General features: G+C 42.9%; 1 protein-coding gene across 1 annotated transcript in view; it reads left to right on the top strand.

Moving 5' to 3' along the window:
- LOC109915683 overlaps window positions 1–14,592 on the top strand; it is a 71,676-nt gene that overhangs the window by 46,749 nt on the left and 10,335 nt on the right. Inside the window, exon 2 of the mRNA XM_048613383.1 lies at window positions 13,780–14,143. Coding sequence (XP_048469340.1) covers window positions 13,780–14,143 — 364 coding nt within the window. The remainder of the gene's footprint in view (window positions 1–13,779; window positions 14,144–14,592) is intronic.

Raw genomic sequence — 14,592 nt, 5'->3', positions numbered from 1 at the left:
TTGGTGCTTGTGAGTGTTTGTCATACTGTGGCTATGGTTTTGTGTGCTATCCTGATTCCAAGTGGTCATAGGAGTCTCGTTGTCAGTTCTGTTATATTCTTGACATATGGTAGTGTTGTCAGTGTAATAGGTCGTATTGTGTTCTCTTAGTCTATCTAGTAGGCATCTGCAGATGAATTTGGTGGAGTATCCATTGATAGTGAAGATCTTGTATAGGTGCTCTTCCTCCTTCTTGTGAAGTTCTGGTGTGTTGCAGTGGGTTGCGGCACCTTCCAAACCTATGACCACTTCCACCTCGAAGGACAAGGGCAGTATCTGCAAGTTTCCCCTTAAAGCCACTCAACAGCCTGACTTGGAAATATATCCCGGTTCATTCAGTGTATCTGGGTAAAATCCTGGAATTTCCACCCTAAGGGCACTGTGGGTCTACCTACAGCACATGGATTACGGTGGTGCAAGAAGGTAGCTCATCACCACCTTCTTGAGGTACACCAGGAAAAGGCAATAAATGGTGACCCTGTTAGCAACATCCACATCTCATGTATAAACAAAAAGAAGCTCTAGATTCAAGTTCTATGCTAGGATCCTTCTAATATGCCTGATGGCAGCCAGTAACAGTGGAGGAGTTTGCTGTTTAGCTATACTGTAGAAGACAAACACTGCAGTACTTTGCTGTTTATGTGGAGTAATTCCAATGGATTGGCATGGCCCAACCCTTGGAAACAAGGAAAGAATTTTTTTTTAAATAGAAGTTATGAAGTGTGAGTTTCTGATTTCTAAAGGTGTAATTTTATTCATAGTGAAATTTGGAAGGATGTTTACTGCTAGTATACCTAGGTTAGAATATCTCTATCCTGGAAATATATGCGAACTATGTGGTAAATGGAAAAGCCCTGGGGCAAATTGATGCACAGAGAGATCTGGGTGTTCAGGTCCATTGCACTCTGAAGGTGGCAACGCAGTTCGATAGAGTGGTCAAGAAGGCATATGGCATGCTTTCATTCATCAGACGGGCTATTGAGTACAAGAGTTGGCAGGTCATGTTGCAGTTGTATAGGACTTTGGTTCGACCACATTTGGAGTACGGTGTACAGTTCTGGTTGCCACATTACCAAAAGGATATGGATGTTTTGGAGAGGGTGCAGAGGAGGTTCACCAGGATGTTGCCTGGTATTGAGGGTGCTAGCTATGAAGAGAGGTTGAGTAGATTAGGATTATTTACATTAGAAAGACAGAGGTTGAGGGGGGACCTGATTGAGGTCTACAAAATCATGAGAGGTATAGACAGGGTGGATAGCAAGAAGCTTTTTCCCAGAGTGGGGGATTCATTTACTAGGGGTCACGATTTCAAGGTGAGAGGGGAAAAGTTTAAGGGAGGTATGCATGGAAAGTTCTTTAAGCAGAGGGTGGTGGGTGCCTGGAACGCGTTGCCAGTGGAGGTAGTAAAGGCGGGCACAATAGCGTCATTTAAGATGTATCTAGACAGATACATGAATGGGCAGGGAGCAGAGGGATACAGATCCTTGGAAAATAGGCGACAGGTTTAGATAGAGGATCTGGATCGGCGCAGGCTTGGAGGGCCGAAGGGCCTGTTCCTGTGCTGTAATTTTCTTTGTTCTTTGTTCTTTGAAATAACTAACAATAGTGTAAAGTGACTGGTGGCACATGGTGCTTTGCCCTTTCTGTCATGTGTTCAGCTGGGATTGTATTTGGTGAAGAAAAGCGTAACTCATCTCTAAGTAACAGAAGTTCCGTAATTTATTCTCTTATACTTTATTTAGCAACTCTTATCAAATGGGACTTTAGCCCTCTGTTGACAGAATGCTGATGTCAGGCATCAAATCAATGTGGATAATAATCCTTTGTGTGCAACCATATGGAAGGATCTACTACTTTATCTTTATCATAGTGGCCTCAGTGTAAGCGGAATACATTGGGTATGATATGGTTATGTGGATTAGACCATAAGACCATAAGACATAGAACAGAAATTAGCCTATTCAGCCCATTGAGTCTGCTCTGCCATTTAATCATGGCTGATAAGTTTCTCAAACCTATTCGCCCACTTTCCCTCCCCTTGACAATCAAGAACCTATCTATCTCCATCTTAAATATACTCAATGACCTGGCCTCCACAGCCTTCTGTGGCAGTGAATTCCATAGATTCACCTCTGTCTGGCTGAAAAAGTTTCCCCTTATCTCTGTTCTAAAAGGTCTTCCCTTTACTCTAAGGCTGTACCCTGGGGTCCTAGTCTCTCCTACCAATGGAAACATCTTCCCAACATCCACTCTGTCCAGGCCATTCAGTATTCTGTATGTTTCAATTAGATCCCCCCTCATCCTTCTAAACTCTAGTGAGTATAGTCCCAGAGTACTCAAACGTTCCTCATTTGTTAAGCTTTCCATTCCTGCGATCATTCTCAAGAACCTGCTCCAGGGCCAGTACATCCTTCCTGAGATATGGGGCCCAAAACTGCACGCAATACCCCAAATGTGGCCTGACCAGAGCCTTATACAGCCTCAAAAGTACATCCCTGCTTTTATATTCAAATCCTCTCAAAATAAATGCCAAAGTTGCATTTGCCTTCCTAAGTACTGACTCAAGCTGCAGGTTTACTTTGAGAGCCCTGGACTAGACTCCCAAGTCTCTTTGCACTTCAGCTTTCACGGCAGCTTTCCTGCTCCTCTGAAGCTGCCTGGCCTGCTGTGTTCCTCCAGCTCCACACTGTGTTATCTCTGACTCCAGCATCGGCAGTTCTTACTATCTCTGATAGCAGATCTTAGGAAGGCCACTTGACCTCCAATCTCAGGGAGATCTGATATCAATTTGAAAGACCCTACAGAGCCAAACCTGAGTCAGTGACAGATTGAGGGGTGGTGCAATTCAATACATTTAGTAAAGAAATCTCAGAATCAATAGTCATAAAATGATCCTGTGCTATGCCATGAGAACCTGGTTGCCAACCTTCAATGTAATGGTTCCTAAGGAGAAAGGTAGGATGGCAGATCTCAATGGATATAAAGGTAAAAGGTCAAAATTTTTGCTATCTCATACTCAGTATATCATTTTTTGTTGTTTGATCAGTGAAAATGCTTTCAATTGAAATCCACCTACACTAATACTCTCCATGCAATTGAAAATTAGTAACCATGAACTCTTAATTCAATATTTACCAAATCTCAACGATGAAATGTAAATTTTGACAACATGATTCTGGGAACAACATTAACAAGAGAGCTAGTAAATCGGAACATTCCATTATAACAAAGTGAAATAAATAAATTAAAACATAAAAATATTTAATTGCTTTAATAACAGTGTATGTTATTCGTAAATGGCAATGAAATACAATTCAATATTATTGCAATTGAAAGTTCCATGATGCAGTCACGCATACAATTACATCTTTCAATTGTGTGAACTTGCAATCTGCTGTTAATGTGCTGATAAGAATTCCGCAGGCAAAAAAGCATCTGAAATGAATCTTGAAGTTAGGTGGATAAAATAATTTGCAGACTAACTTTTGATGATGATCATTTTTAGCACTGGAATTCTGAAAAAACAATCAAAAGTAAATAGGGGATAAATCTGATCACGTTGGGCATGTCTGTATGGAAATGCCATGGAGAGATGAAGCAATGTTTGAGCTGAACAATTAAATAAACAGAAATATAAAAGAAAATTGAAGTATTCAATGAGTCAGTCTGCACATTAAGTGTTAACCTAGTTTTCTGTTTCAGATGCTGGTCAACCTGTTGCATTTCTGGAAAATTCTGCTTTTTTGTTCAGATTTGCAGCAGTTGAGATTTTTCATTTAAGCAAAAAATAACATTGCTGATAAAACATTGGGTGGAATCTTCCCAGCACCTGAATAGCTCAGAATACGACAGGACCTTGATGAGTTGGCCCATGGGCCAAGGAGTGGCAGATGGAGTTTAATTTATATTGACGTGAGGTGAGGTGCTGCATTTTGGTAAGGCAAACCAGAGCAGGACTTATACAGTTAATAGTAGGGCCTTGGGGAGTGTTGCCGAACAGAGACCTAGGGGTGCAGGTGTATGGTTCCTTGAAAGTGGAGTCGCAGGCAGACAGGATGGTGAAGAAGGCATTTGGCAAGCTTGCCATCATTGGTAAGAACATTGAGTATAGGAGTTGGGACATCATGAATTGGTTGTACCAGACACTGGTGAGGCCACTGTTAGAATACTGTGGACAATTCTGTCTGTCCTTCTATAGGCAGGATGTTAAACTTGAGAGGGTGCACAAAAGATTTATGAGGATGTTGTCGGGACTGGAGGGCTTGAATTATAGGGAGACTCTGAATAGGCTGGTGCTTTTTTTCCCTGGAGCGTCAGAGGCTGAGGGATGACCTTACATAGGTTTATAAAATCATAAGGGCCATGAATAGGGTGAATAGCCATGGTCTCTTCCCTAGGGTGGAGGAGTTCAAAACTAAAGGTCATAGGTTTAATGTGAGATAGGAAAGATTTAAAAACAACTGACTGGTGACCTTTTGACGCACAGGATGGTGTGTGTATGGAACGAGCTGCCAGAGAAAGTGGTGGATGTGGGTACAATTACAACAATTAAAAGGCATCTGAATGGGTATATGAATAAGAAGGGTTTAGAGGGATATGGGCCAAATGCTGGCAAATGGGACGAGGTTAGATTGGGATGTCTGGTCAGTGTGGACAACTTGGACCGAAGGGTCTGTTTCCATCCTGTATGACTCTATGACTTGGAAAATTGCAAGTCAGTTGGTAAAATATGGTAAAGTTTCAAAAATGAGATTCTCAATGGCAACAAAAAGAAGTTTGATTTCCAACCAAGATTTTAGCAGAAAGACTGGAATGTTGCTGGCACAAGAGGGCAATCTGAAGGCATTAGCACCACATTGTTACCTAATCTCACTTTAGTTATATGCAGTTTGCTATTTTACCAGGACTAGGTGGTGCCAATTTTCAACATGGAAGTTTGGGCATGTACTTGGTGGTTCGAAACTGCTTGCTCTTCCAGGCCTCCACATTGGTCAACATTCCATAACATCTCAGGGCACAGTCCATAGCTAGCAACTAACTGCATCCTTCATCTGTGGAGGTTGGCATTGGACATGCACCAACCTCCACATCATCATGGGCACATCTCTGGCTCACATAGAATACAGTTTACTGCTTCAATATGGCACTTTGGAGCACATCGACACGTTTCATTACAATGCTGCTGCAAAACTACTTTGCTGCAGGCACCTATTTCATGCATCGTAACAGAGGATATCTCAGGGCTCTTTGCTTGTCCCCTCAGCACTCAGTCACTTTGTGCTTACTTGGATGTTAACTGAATCTCTGCCTTATCTTTTTGTGCATTGCTTTATCATTCAGTACTTACAACCTCATTGTACTTTTGACTGGCCTCGCCTTTTAGTACAGGTTCAAAGCAAGGCAACTTGTCAAGGTTGTGATCAATCAAGAGGTGGATGTCTTCCTGAAGGCCCCATGCTACGCCAATGTCACACTTAGAGCATGTGCAAACAGCTTGTGTGGCAAACATACAGAATTTGCTTCAACCAAATGGCCATATCTTGGAGTCTAAGGGCCTAGAGACTAGGACTCAGCCAAACCAAAGGGGATTGTTGCCAGTCAAGGGTCCTGGCATCATCATGACAAAGGCATCATCTGATCTCAGTCCAGGGGTTTGTACCAGGTCAGTCAGCCACTTGGAGTAGTTAGGGTCAGGGGTTTCATAATAATCCAGTCTGGAGTATGGGCCACTCCAATCACAAATTATTGGGATAAAGGTATCCCATTAATATTATTTGCTATTAGAGATGCCCCAAATGAATCAACTCAGTTTACTCCATTTGAATTGATATTTGGACATGAAGTAAGAGGGCGTTTAAAATTAATTAAGGAAAAGTTGATAGGTCCAAAGTCAGAGATCTCATAGTTGGATTATGTATCTGAGGTGTGAGAAAGATTAAACAGAGTAGGTGAATTAGCTAGACAACATTTGAGGGTGGCACAGCATCTAATGAAGCAAGAAGCAGATAAGCAATCAAATATTTGTACGTTTACCCATGGGGATAAAGTATTGGTGCTGTTACCAGTGGTAGAAGATCCCTTCAAAGTAAGGTTTAGTGGTCCCTATAAGATTAAGAAGAAGTTAAATCAGGTAAATTATCTGGTAAAGATGCTAGATAGGAAATAAATTTATCAGGATTGTCATGTGAACATGCTAAAACCTTACAATGACAGGGAAAGGAAACTGGCGAAACAGGCATTAGTTACTGTCACTCAGAGTAAGGAATCAAATGCAGATGAGTTGGATTTTGGTGTGCCTCGGAATAAATTAAATAATAAGGAAATCCTTAAAGAATGGGACAGGATAGTAAACAATCTGTCTCAGGAACAGAGAGCTGAATTGAAAGGCTTGTTGCAGCATTATGATGACATACATAGAAATAGAATGGGGAGGACTAATACTATAGTACGTGATGTTGACATGGAGAATGCTGTTCTGATAAAATAACACCCCTACAGGCTTAATCCTCACAAAGCAGCAGAAGTACAGAAGGAAATGGAAGCGATAGTCCAAGAAGACATCAACAAACCAAATCAAAGGGAGTGGAGTTCACCAAACGTGTTGGTCCCCAAACCTGATCATACTCAACGATTCTGTGTAGATTATCAGAAGGATAATGCCATGACTAAATCTGACTCATACCCAATTCAAAGGCCAGAGGACTGCGTGGAAAAAGTTGAACAAGCCACTTACATCACAAAGTTGGACTTACTTCATGGTTACTGGCAAGTACCTATGTCTGGGGAGAACAAAAGAAGTTTCTGCTTTTGTAACCCCAAATGGGCTATTATCAATTTAAAGTAATGCCCTTTGGAATGAAGAATGCACCAGCCACTTTTCAAAGACTTATGAACAGAGTTGTGGCAGAATTGACTAATGGTGTTGTCTATATAGATTACTTAGTGAGCTTCAGCCATTCGTGAATAGATCACATGGTGAATTTAGCAGAGCTCTTTGAGAGATTACAGAAGGCGAAGTTGGTCATAAATTTGGCAAAGACAGAATTCATGAAGGCGGATTTGACATTCTTAGGACACAGCATAGAACATGGAAGAATGACACCGAGGAAAGCGAAGACAAAGACCATCGAGGAATTTCCAAGACCATCCTTGAAGAAGGAAGTGCTATGATTTTTGGGACTGAGCAGATTCTGCCAGAAGTTTGTAGCAAATGTTAATGGCGTGGTGGCACTGCTGATGGATTTGTTGAAAAAGAACACAACATTTTGGTGGACAGAACCATGCCAGGAGGCATTTGAGAATTTAAAAGTAGTGTTAACCACCTCACCAGTTTTAGCCATGCTAAATTTCTTGAAACCCTTTAAAGTCACCATCAAAGTGAGCGATGTAGAGGTTGGAGCTGCGTTCTTACAGGAGGATGATTGTGGAATTGAAAGGCTGATTGGTTATTTTTTAAAGAAACTCAAAATCCACCGGACAAAATTCAACTGTTGAAAAGGAGTTATTGAGTTTGGTACTGGCATTACAACAAGAGGACATTTATACAATATAAATCTGAAAAAGGATCACTTTGACTCTGCTTTCTCTTCACAGATGCTGTCAGAACTGCTGGATTTCTCCAGTTATTTCTGTTCTTGTATACAGTATAAATGTTGGTTTTCTCCTTTAATGGTATTCTTGTGAATTGTCCTGATGAGTGTAAGATTAAATGTTTTAACAAAATGTGTTCTTTTTCCAGCAATACGCAACGTAGAATTGCATGTAATATAACATTTTTATTTTCAAAATGTGTTAAATGTATTTGAAATCATCCAGTGAAAGGAATAAGTGAAATAAGAAAAGAGAGATCATTTTTTTTTCTATTCACATGTGGGTACGGCTGGCTGGACCAGCATTTATTGCTTGTTCCTAGTTGCCCTTGAAAAGATGGTGGTGAGCTGCCTTCTTGAACCACTGCAGTCCTCCTGCTGTGGGTTGACCCACAATGCCATTAGGGATGGAATTCCAGGATTTTGACCCAACGACAGTAAAGGAATGGTGATATATTTCCAAGTCAGGTTGGTGAGTGACTTGGAGGGGAACTTGGAGTTGGTGGTGTTCCCATATGTCTGATGCCCTTATCCTCCTAGATGGAAGTGGTCATGGGTTTGGAAGGTGCTGTCTGAGGATCTTTGGTGAATTTCTGCAGTGCATCTTGTAGATAGTACACAGTGCTACTACTGAACGTCGGTGGTGGAGGGAGTGAATGCTTGTGGATGTAATGCCAATCAAGCGGCTGCTTTGTCTTGGATGGTGTCAAGCTTCTTGAGTGTTGTTGGGGCTGCACCCATCCAGGCAAGTGGGGAATATTCCATCAGGTTCCTGACTTGTGCCTTGTAGATGGCAGACAGGCTTTGAGGAATCAGGAGATGAGTTACTTGCCGCAGTATTCCCAGCTTCTGGCCTGCTCTTGTAGCCACTCTGTTAATGTGGTGAGTCCAGTTCAGTTTCTGTCAATGGTTACCCCCAGGATGTTGATAGTGGGGGATTCAGTGATGGTAACACCATTAAATGTCAAGGGACAGTGGTTAGATTGTCTCTTATTGATGATGGTCATAGCCTGGCATTTGTGTGGCGTGAATGTCACTTGCCACTTGTCAGCCCAAGTCTGGATATTGTCCGGACCTTGTTGCATGTGAACGTGGACTGTTTCAGTATCTGAGGAGTCACGAATGGTGCTGAACATTGCACAATCATTGGCGAACATCCCCACTTCTGACCTTATGATGGAGGGAAGGTCATTGAGGAAGCAGCTGAAGATGGTTGGGCCTAGGACACTACCCTGACGAACTCCTGCAGAAATGTCCCGGAGCTGAGATCATTGACTACCAACAACCACGACCATCTTCCTATGTGTCAGGTATGACTCCAAACACTGGAGTGTTTGCCCCCTGATACCCATTGATTCCAGTTTTGCTAGGGTTCCTTGAGGCCACACTTGGTTGAATGCAGCCTTGATATCAAGGGCTGTCACTCTCACCTCACCTCTGGAAATCAGCTCTTTTGTCCATGTTTGAACCAAGGCTGTAATGAGGTCAGGAGCTGAGTGGCCCTGGCAGAACCCAAACTGGGCATTGCTGAGCAGATTATTTCTCAGCAGGTGCTGCTTGAAAGCACTGTTGATGACACCTTCCATCACTTCACTGATGATCGAGAGGAGACTGATGGGGCGGTAATTGACTGGGTTGGGTTGGCCTGCTTTTTGTGTACAGGACATACTTGGGCAATCTTCCACATTGTCAGGGAGACACCAGTGTTGTAACTGTATGGAACAGCTTGGCTAGGGGAGCAGCAAGTTCTGGAGCACAAGTTTTCAGTACTATTGCCGGAAATTTGTCAGGACCGGTAGCCTTTGCAGTATGTGGTGTCTCCAGCCGTTTCTTGATATCACATGGAGTGAATCGAATTGGCTGAAGATGGGTATCTGTAATGCTGGGGACCACTGGAGGAGGCCGAAATGGATCATCCACTCGGCACTTCTGGCTGAAGAGTGCTGCAAATGCTTTAGCCTTATCTTTTGCACTGATGTGCTGGGCTCTTTCATCATTGAGGATGGGGATATTTGTGGAGCCTCCTCTTGCAGTGAGTTGTTTAATCGTCAACCACCATTCACGACTGGATGTGGCAGGATTTCAGAGTTTAGATCTGATCCGTTGGTTGTGGGATCGCTTAGCTCTGACTATCACTTGCTGATTTCACTGTTAGGCATGCAAATAGTCCTGTTTAGTGGCTTTACCAGGTTGATATCTCATCTTCAGGTATGCCTGGTGCTGCTCCTGGCATGCCCTCCTGCACTCTCCATTGAACCAGGGTTGATCCCCTGGCTTGATGGTAATGGTTGAGTGGGGGATATGCCAGGCCATGAGGTTATAGATTGTGCTGGAGTACAATTCTGCTGCTGTTGATGGCCCACAGCGCCTCATGGATGCCCAGTCTTGAGTTGCTACATCTGTGCGAAGTCTGTCCCATTTAGCACGGTGATAGTGCCACACAACACGATGGAGGTTGTTCTCAATGTGAAGGCAGGACTTTGTCTCCACAAGAACTGTGTGATGGTCACTCTTACCGATAGTGTCGTGGACAGATGCAACTGCAGCTGGCAGATTGGTAAGGATGAGGTCAAATATGTTTTTCCCTCTTGTTGGTTCCCTCACCACCTGCTGCAGACCCAGTCTAGCAGCTGTGTCCTTTAGGACCCGACCAGCTCGATCAGTGACACTGCTGCCGAGCCACTCTTGGTGGTGGACACTGAAATCCCCCACCCAGAGTATATTTTGTGCCCTTGTCATCCTCAGTGTTTCCTCTAAGTGTTGCTGAACATGGAGGAGTACTGATTCATCAGCTGAGGGAGGATGGTATGTGGTAATCAGTAGGAAGTTTCCTAGCCCATGTTTAACCTGAAGCCATGAGACTTCATGGGTTCTGGAGTCAATGTTGAGGACTCCCAGAGCAAAACCCTCCCGACTGTATATCACTGTGCCGCCCCCTCTGCTGGGTCTGTCCTGCTGATGGGGCAGGACATATCCAGGGATGGTGATGGTGGTGTCTGTGACATTGTCTGTAAGGTATGATTCTGTGAGTATGACTATGTCAGGTTGTTGCTTAACTAGTCTGTGAGACAGTTCTCCCAAATTTGGCTCTAACTCCCGGATGTTTGTGAGAAGGACTTTGCAGGGTCAACAGGGCTATTTCTGCTGTTGTCTTTTTCGGTGCTTGGGTCAATGCCAGGTGATCCGTCCAGTTTCATTTCTTTAAGACTTTGTAGTGATTGGTACAACAAAAGGCTTGCTCGGCCATTTCAGAGGGCAGTTGAGAGTCAACCACATTGCTGTGGGTCTGGAATCACATGTAAGCCAGACCAAGTGAAGATGGCAGATTTCCTTCCTTGGAGGACATTAGTGAAGCAGATGAGTTTTTCCGGCAATCGGCAATGATTTCATGACGATCAGTAGATTCTTAATTCCAGACTTTTTTGTTAATTATTGAACTCAAATTCCACCATATGCCATGGTGGGACCCGAAACCGGGTCCCCAGAACCCATCAGCTGGGTTTCTGAATTAATAGTCTAGCGATATTACCACTAAAACTTTGCTTATCCTATCTTGATGGGATTGTACTATAATACACCAAAAGTAAGAGAGAAATTGAGAAACAAATATGTGGAGAGATCTCAGATATATGTAAACATAATAAGGTTGTAATAATAGATTTTAATTTTCCAACCATTGACTGGAGCTACCACAGTGTTAAAGGTTTAAATGATGAAGAATTTGTCAAGTAAAAAATTCAAAGAACTGCAGATGCTGTAAATCAGAAACAAAAATAGAAATTGCTGTAAAAGCTCAGCATGTGTCAGCTTGCCTCATTGCTCAGTGTTTGAGTATAGAAGTTGGGAAGTCATTTTGAGGTTGTACAGGACATTCTCTTCTGGAGTACTGTGTCAAGTTCTGATCTCCCTATTATACAAAGGATATTATTAAGCCAGAGAGGGTACAGAAGAGATTTACCGGGATGTTACATAGAAACATAGAAGATAGGAGCAGGAGTAGGCCATTCAGCTCTTTGATCTGCTCTGCTGTTCTTCACGATCATGGCTGATCATCAAATTCAATAGCTTAAAACTGCTTTCTCCCCATAACCTTTGATCCCATTTGCCCCAAATGCTATATCTAGTCATCTATTGAATACATTCAATGTTTTGAAATTAACTAATTCCTGTGGTAACGAATTTCACAGGCTCACCACTCTTTGGGTGAAGAAATGTCTCTTCATCTCAATCCTAAATGGTCTACCCCGAATCCTCATACTGTGACCCCTGGTTCTAGACACACACACCAGTGGGAACATCCTTCCTGCATCCACCCTGTGTAGTCTTGTTAGGATTTCTATAAGTCTCTATGAGATCCCCCTCGTTCATCTGAACTCTGGTGACCTAGTCAATCTCTCCTCATATGTCAGACCTGCCATCCCTGGAATCAGCCTGGTAAACCTTCGCTGTACTCCCTTGACAGCAAGAGCATCCTTTCTCAGAAAGGATACCAAAATTGCACACTGTTCCCTCATCCAAATCATTGATATATATTGTGAATAGCTGGGGTCCCAGCACTGATCCCTGTGGCACCCTACTAGTTACTGCCTGCCATTTTGAAAATGACTCATTAATTCCTACTCTTTGTTTCCTCTCTGCCAACCAGTTTCCTATCCATCTCAATACACTTCCCCCAATCCCATGCACTTTAATCTTGCACATTAATCTCTTATGTGGACTTTGTCAAATGCTTTCTGAAAGTCCAAATATACTGCATCGACTGGCTCCCCCTTGTCAACTCCACTAGTTACATTTCATAGAATTTTAACAGATTTGTCAAACATGATTTTCCCTTCATAAATCCATGCTGACTCTATCTGATCCTGCCACTGCTTTCTAAATGCTCTGCAATGAAATCTTTGACAATGGATTCAAGAATTTTCCCCACTACCAATGTTAGGCTCACCGGTCTATAATTCCCTGTTTTCTCTCTACCTCCCTTTTTGAATATTGGAGTGACATTAGCCACCCTTCAATCTGCAGGGACTGTTCCAGAGTCTATATAATCCTGGAAGATGACAACTAATACATCCACTATTTCTAGAGCTACTTCCTTATGCACTCTAGGATGTAGATTATCAGGCCCTGGGGATTTATTGGCCTTCAATCCCAACAATTTTCCCAGCACCATTTTGCTGGGTATGGAAGGGTAGAGTTATAAAAAGAAGGCTGCATAGGCTAGGATGTTTTAACAGGAGCGTAAGACGTTGACAGGGTGACTTTATAGAGGTCTATAAAATCATGAGGGATATAGATAGGCTTAATGGTAGGTAACATTTCCCTGTGATAGGGCATTTCAAGACTAGGGGCCATATTTTTAAGGTGAGAGGAGTCAGATTTATAAAAAAAAAGACATAAGGGGTTTTTTTAAAAGGTGGCTGTTATGTGCAATGTGGGCACAGTTACAACGTTTAAAAGTCACGTAGATAAGCATATGAATAGGAAAAGTTTGGAGAGATAATGGGCCAGGAGCAGGCAGGTGGGACTAGTTTAGTTTGGGATTATGTTCGGCATGGACTGGTTTGATCGAATTGTCTGTTTCCTTACTGAATGACTATGAATAATTAAACATTTTGCAAAGGACTATGATTTATGATGAAAATCATAAATTCTGATGAAAATATTGAGCAGGAATGGCGCATTTGTAACTGGGAAAACGGTTAACCTTTCAGGTCCCTAGCCTTTCGCAGGAACTCCGCTGTAATTTAGTAAAACTCTGATGGTTTATTAACCAAATCATGCAACTTGAATATAAAGCAATGATCAGTCGAAGTGATTAGCGACCTGATCTGGACCTGTACATTGCGCAGACGGATGCGGCCACAAACGTGTTCCTCCTCCCCGCCCCCAGCGCGCACACACACACTCACACATGCACACACACACAGACACAGACACGCACACACACATATACACCCACGCACAGACACACACATCTCCTACAAAAAACACTGAGTCCGGATTTCCTGTTATTCCGGCCACACTTTTGTTCCTGAAAAGGCGGGGCCGGTTGAGAAACTTTTTTTTTAAATCATGTGATGCAACTTTGATCCAATGAGAAGAAGGTGAGTGATGTTCCTTACTTGTGAAACGAACATATTCAAATATTAAGTGGAAAACAGACACAGATAGAACCCGGGGCGAGAGGCGCTCACCAGCACCTTTCACCGCAGATGTGCCTTACACATTGTCAGAGGCTGCGGACTGGGAAAAGGAACAACACCGAGAGGACCTCCTGTGGGTTTTGGGGAAAGTTAACCTTTGGAACCAAACAGACCTTCCCTGTGATCGTCTTTTTCCCCCCACTTCTTCAAATATACAGCGACGAACAGAGAGGAGTTATCGGCAATGGGGTGGGATCATAGATGAGACCGGTGAAGTTGTGGCTGGTTGTCAGGCTGAGAGCAGCAGTGGTTATTACTGTCTGGCAAGGATTCTGTGCGTCTTTGGAAAACTGGATAACTCCGCCCTGGGAGGTATTTGCTTCGTGATGATGCTGGAGAAAATTATTTCTTTCTTTTGGAATCCGGTTCTTAATCTGAGTCCTCTAAATAGTTCTTTCCAAAGTGTATAGAAATCTCTCTCACCTTGTATTTCTGGGATTCTCATATGTCCTATGTGTTCCAGCAGATAACGCTTTCTATCTCTGTACTATAGAAGATTTGATTCTCCGACCTTGTACTCTGCGATTTATTTTACCAATGCTGTGTTGACAGATTTCCCACAGTCTGTTCCTGTGTTCTGACAAATTTATTTTACTAATCCTGTGTTACTTCTCACTGACCCTGTGTTCCGGGAGGTTTCTGTCTCAGTCTCTGACCCTTTGATCTGGGAGGTTTCTGTCTCAGTCTCTGACCCTGTGATCTGGGAGGTTTCTGTCTCAGTCTCTGACCCTGTGTTCCGGGAGGTTTCTCTCAGTCTCTGA

The sequence above is a fragment of the Rhincodon typus genome, chromosome 28, assembly GCF_021869965.1.
Source record: "Rhincodon typus isolate 14 chromosome 28, sRhiTyp1.1, whole genome shotgun sequence".
NCBI lineage: Eukaryota > Metazoa > Chordata > Chondrichthyes > Orectolobiformes > Rhincodontidae > Rhincodon > Rhincodon typus.
The sequence above is the reverse complement of the archived record's forward strand: the minus strand, read 5'-3'. Positions and strand labels throughout refer to the sequence as shown.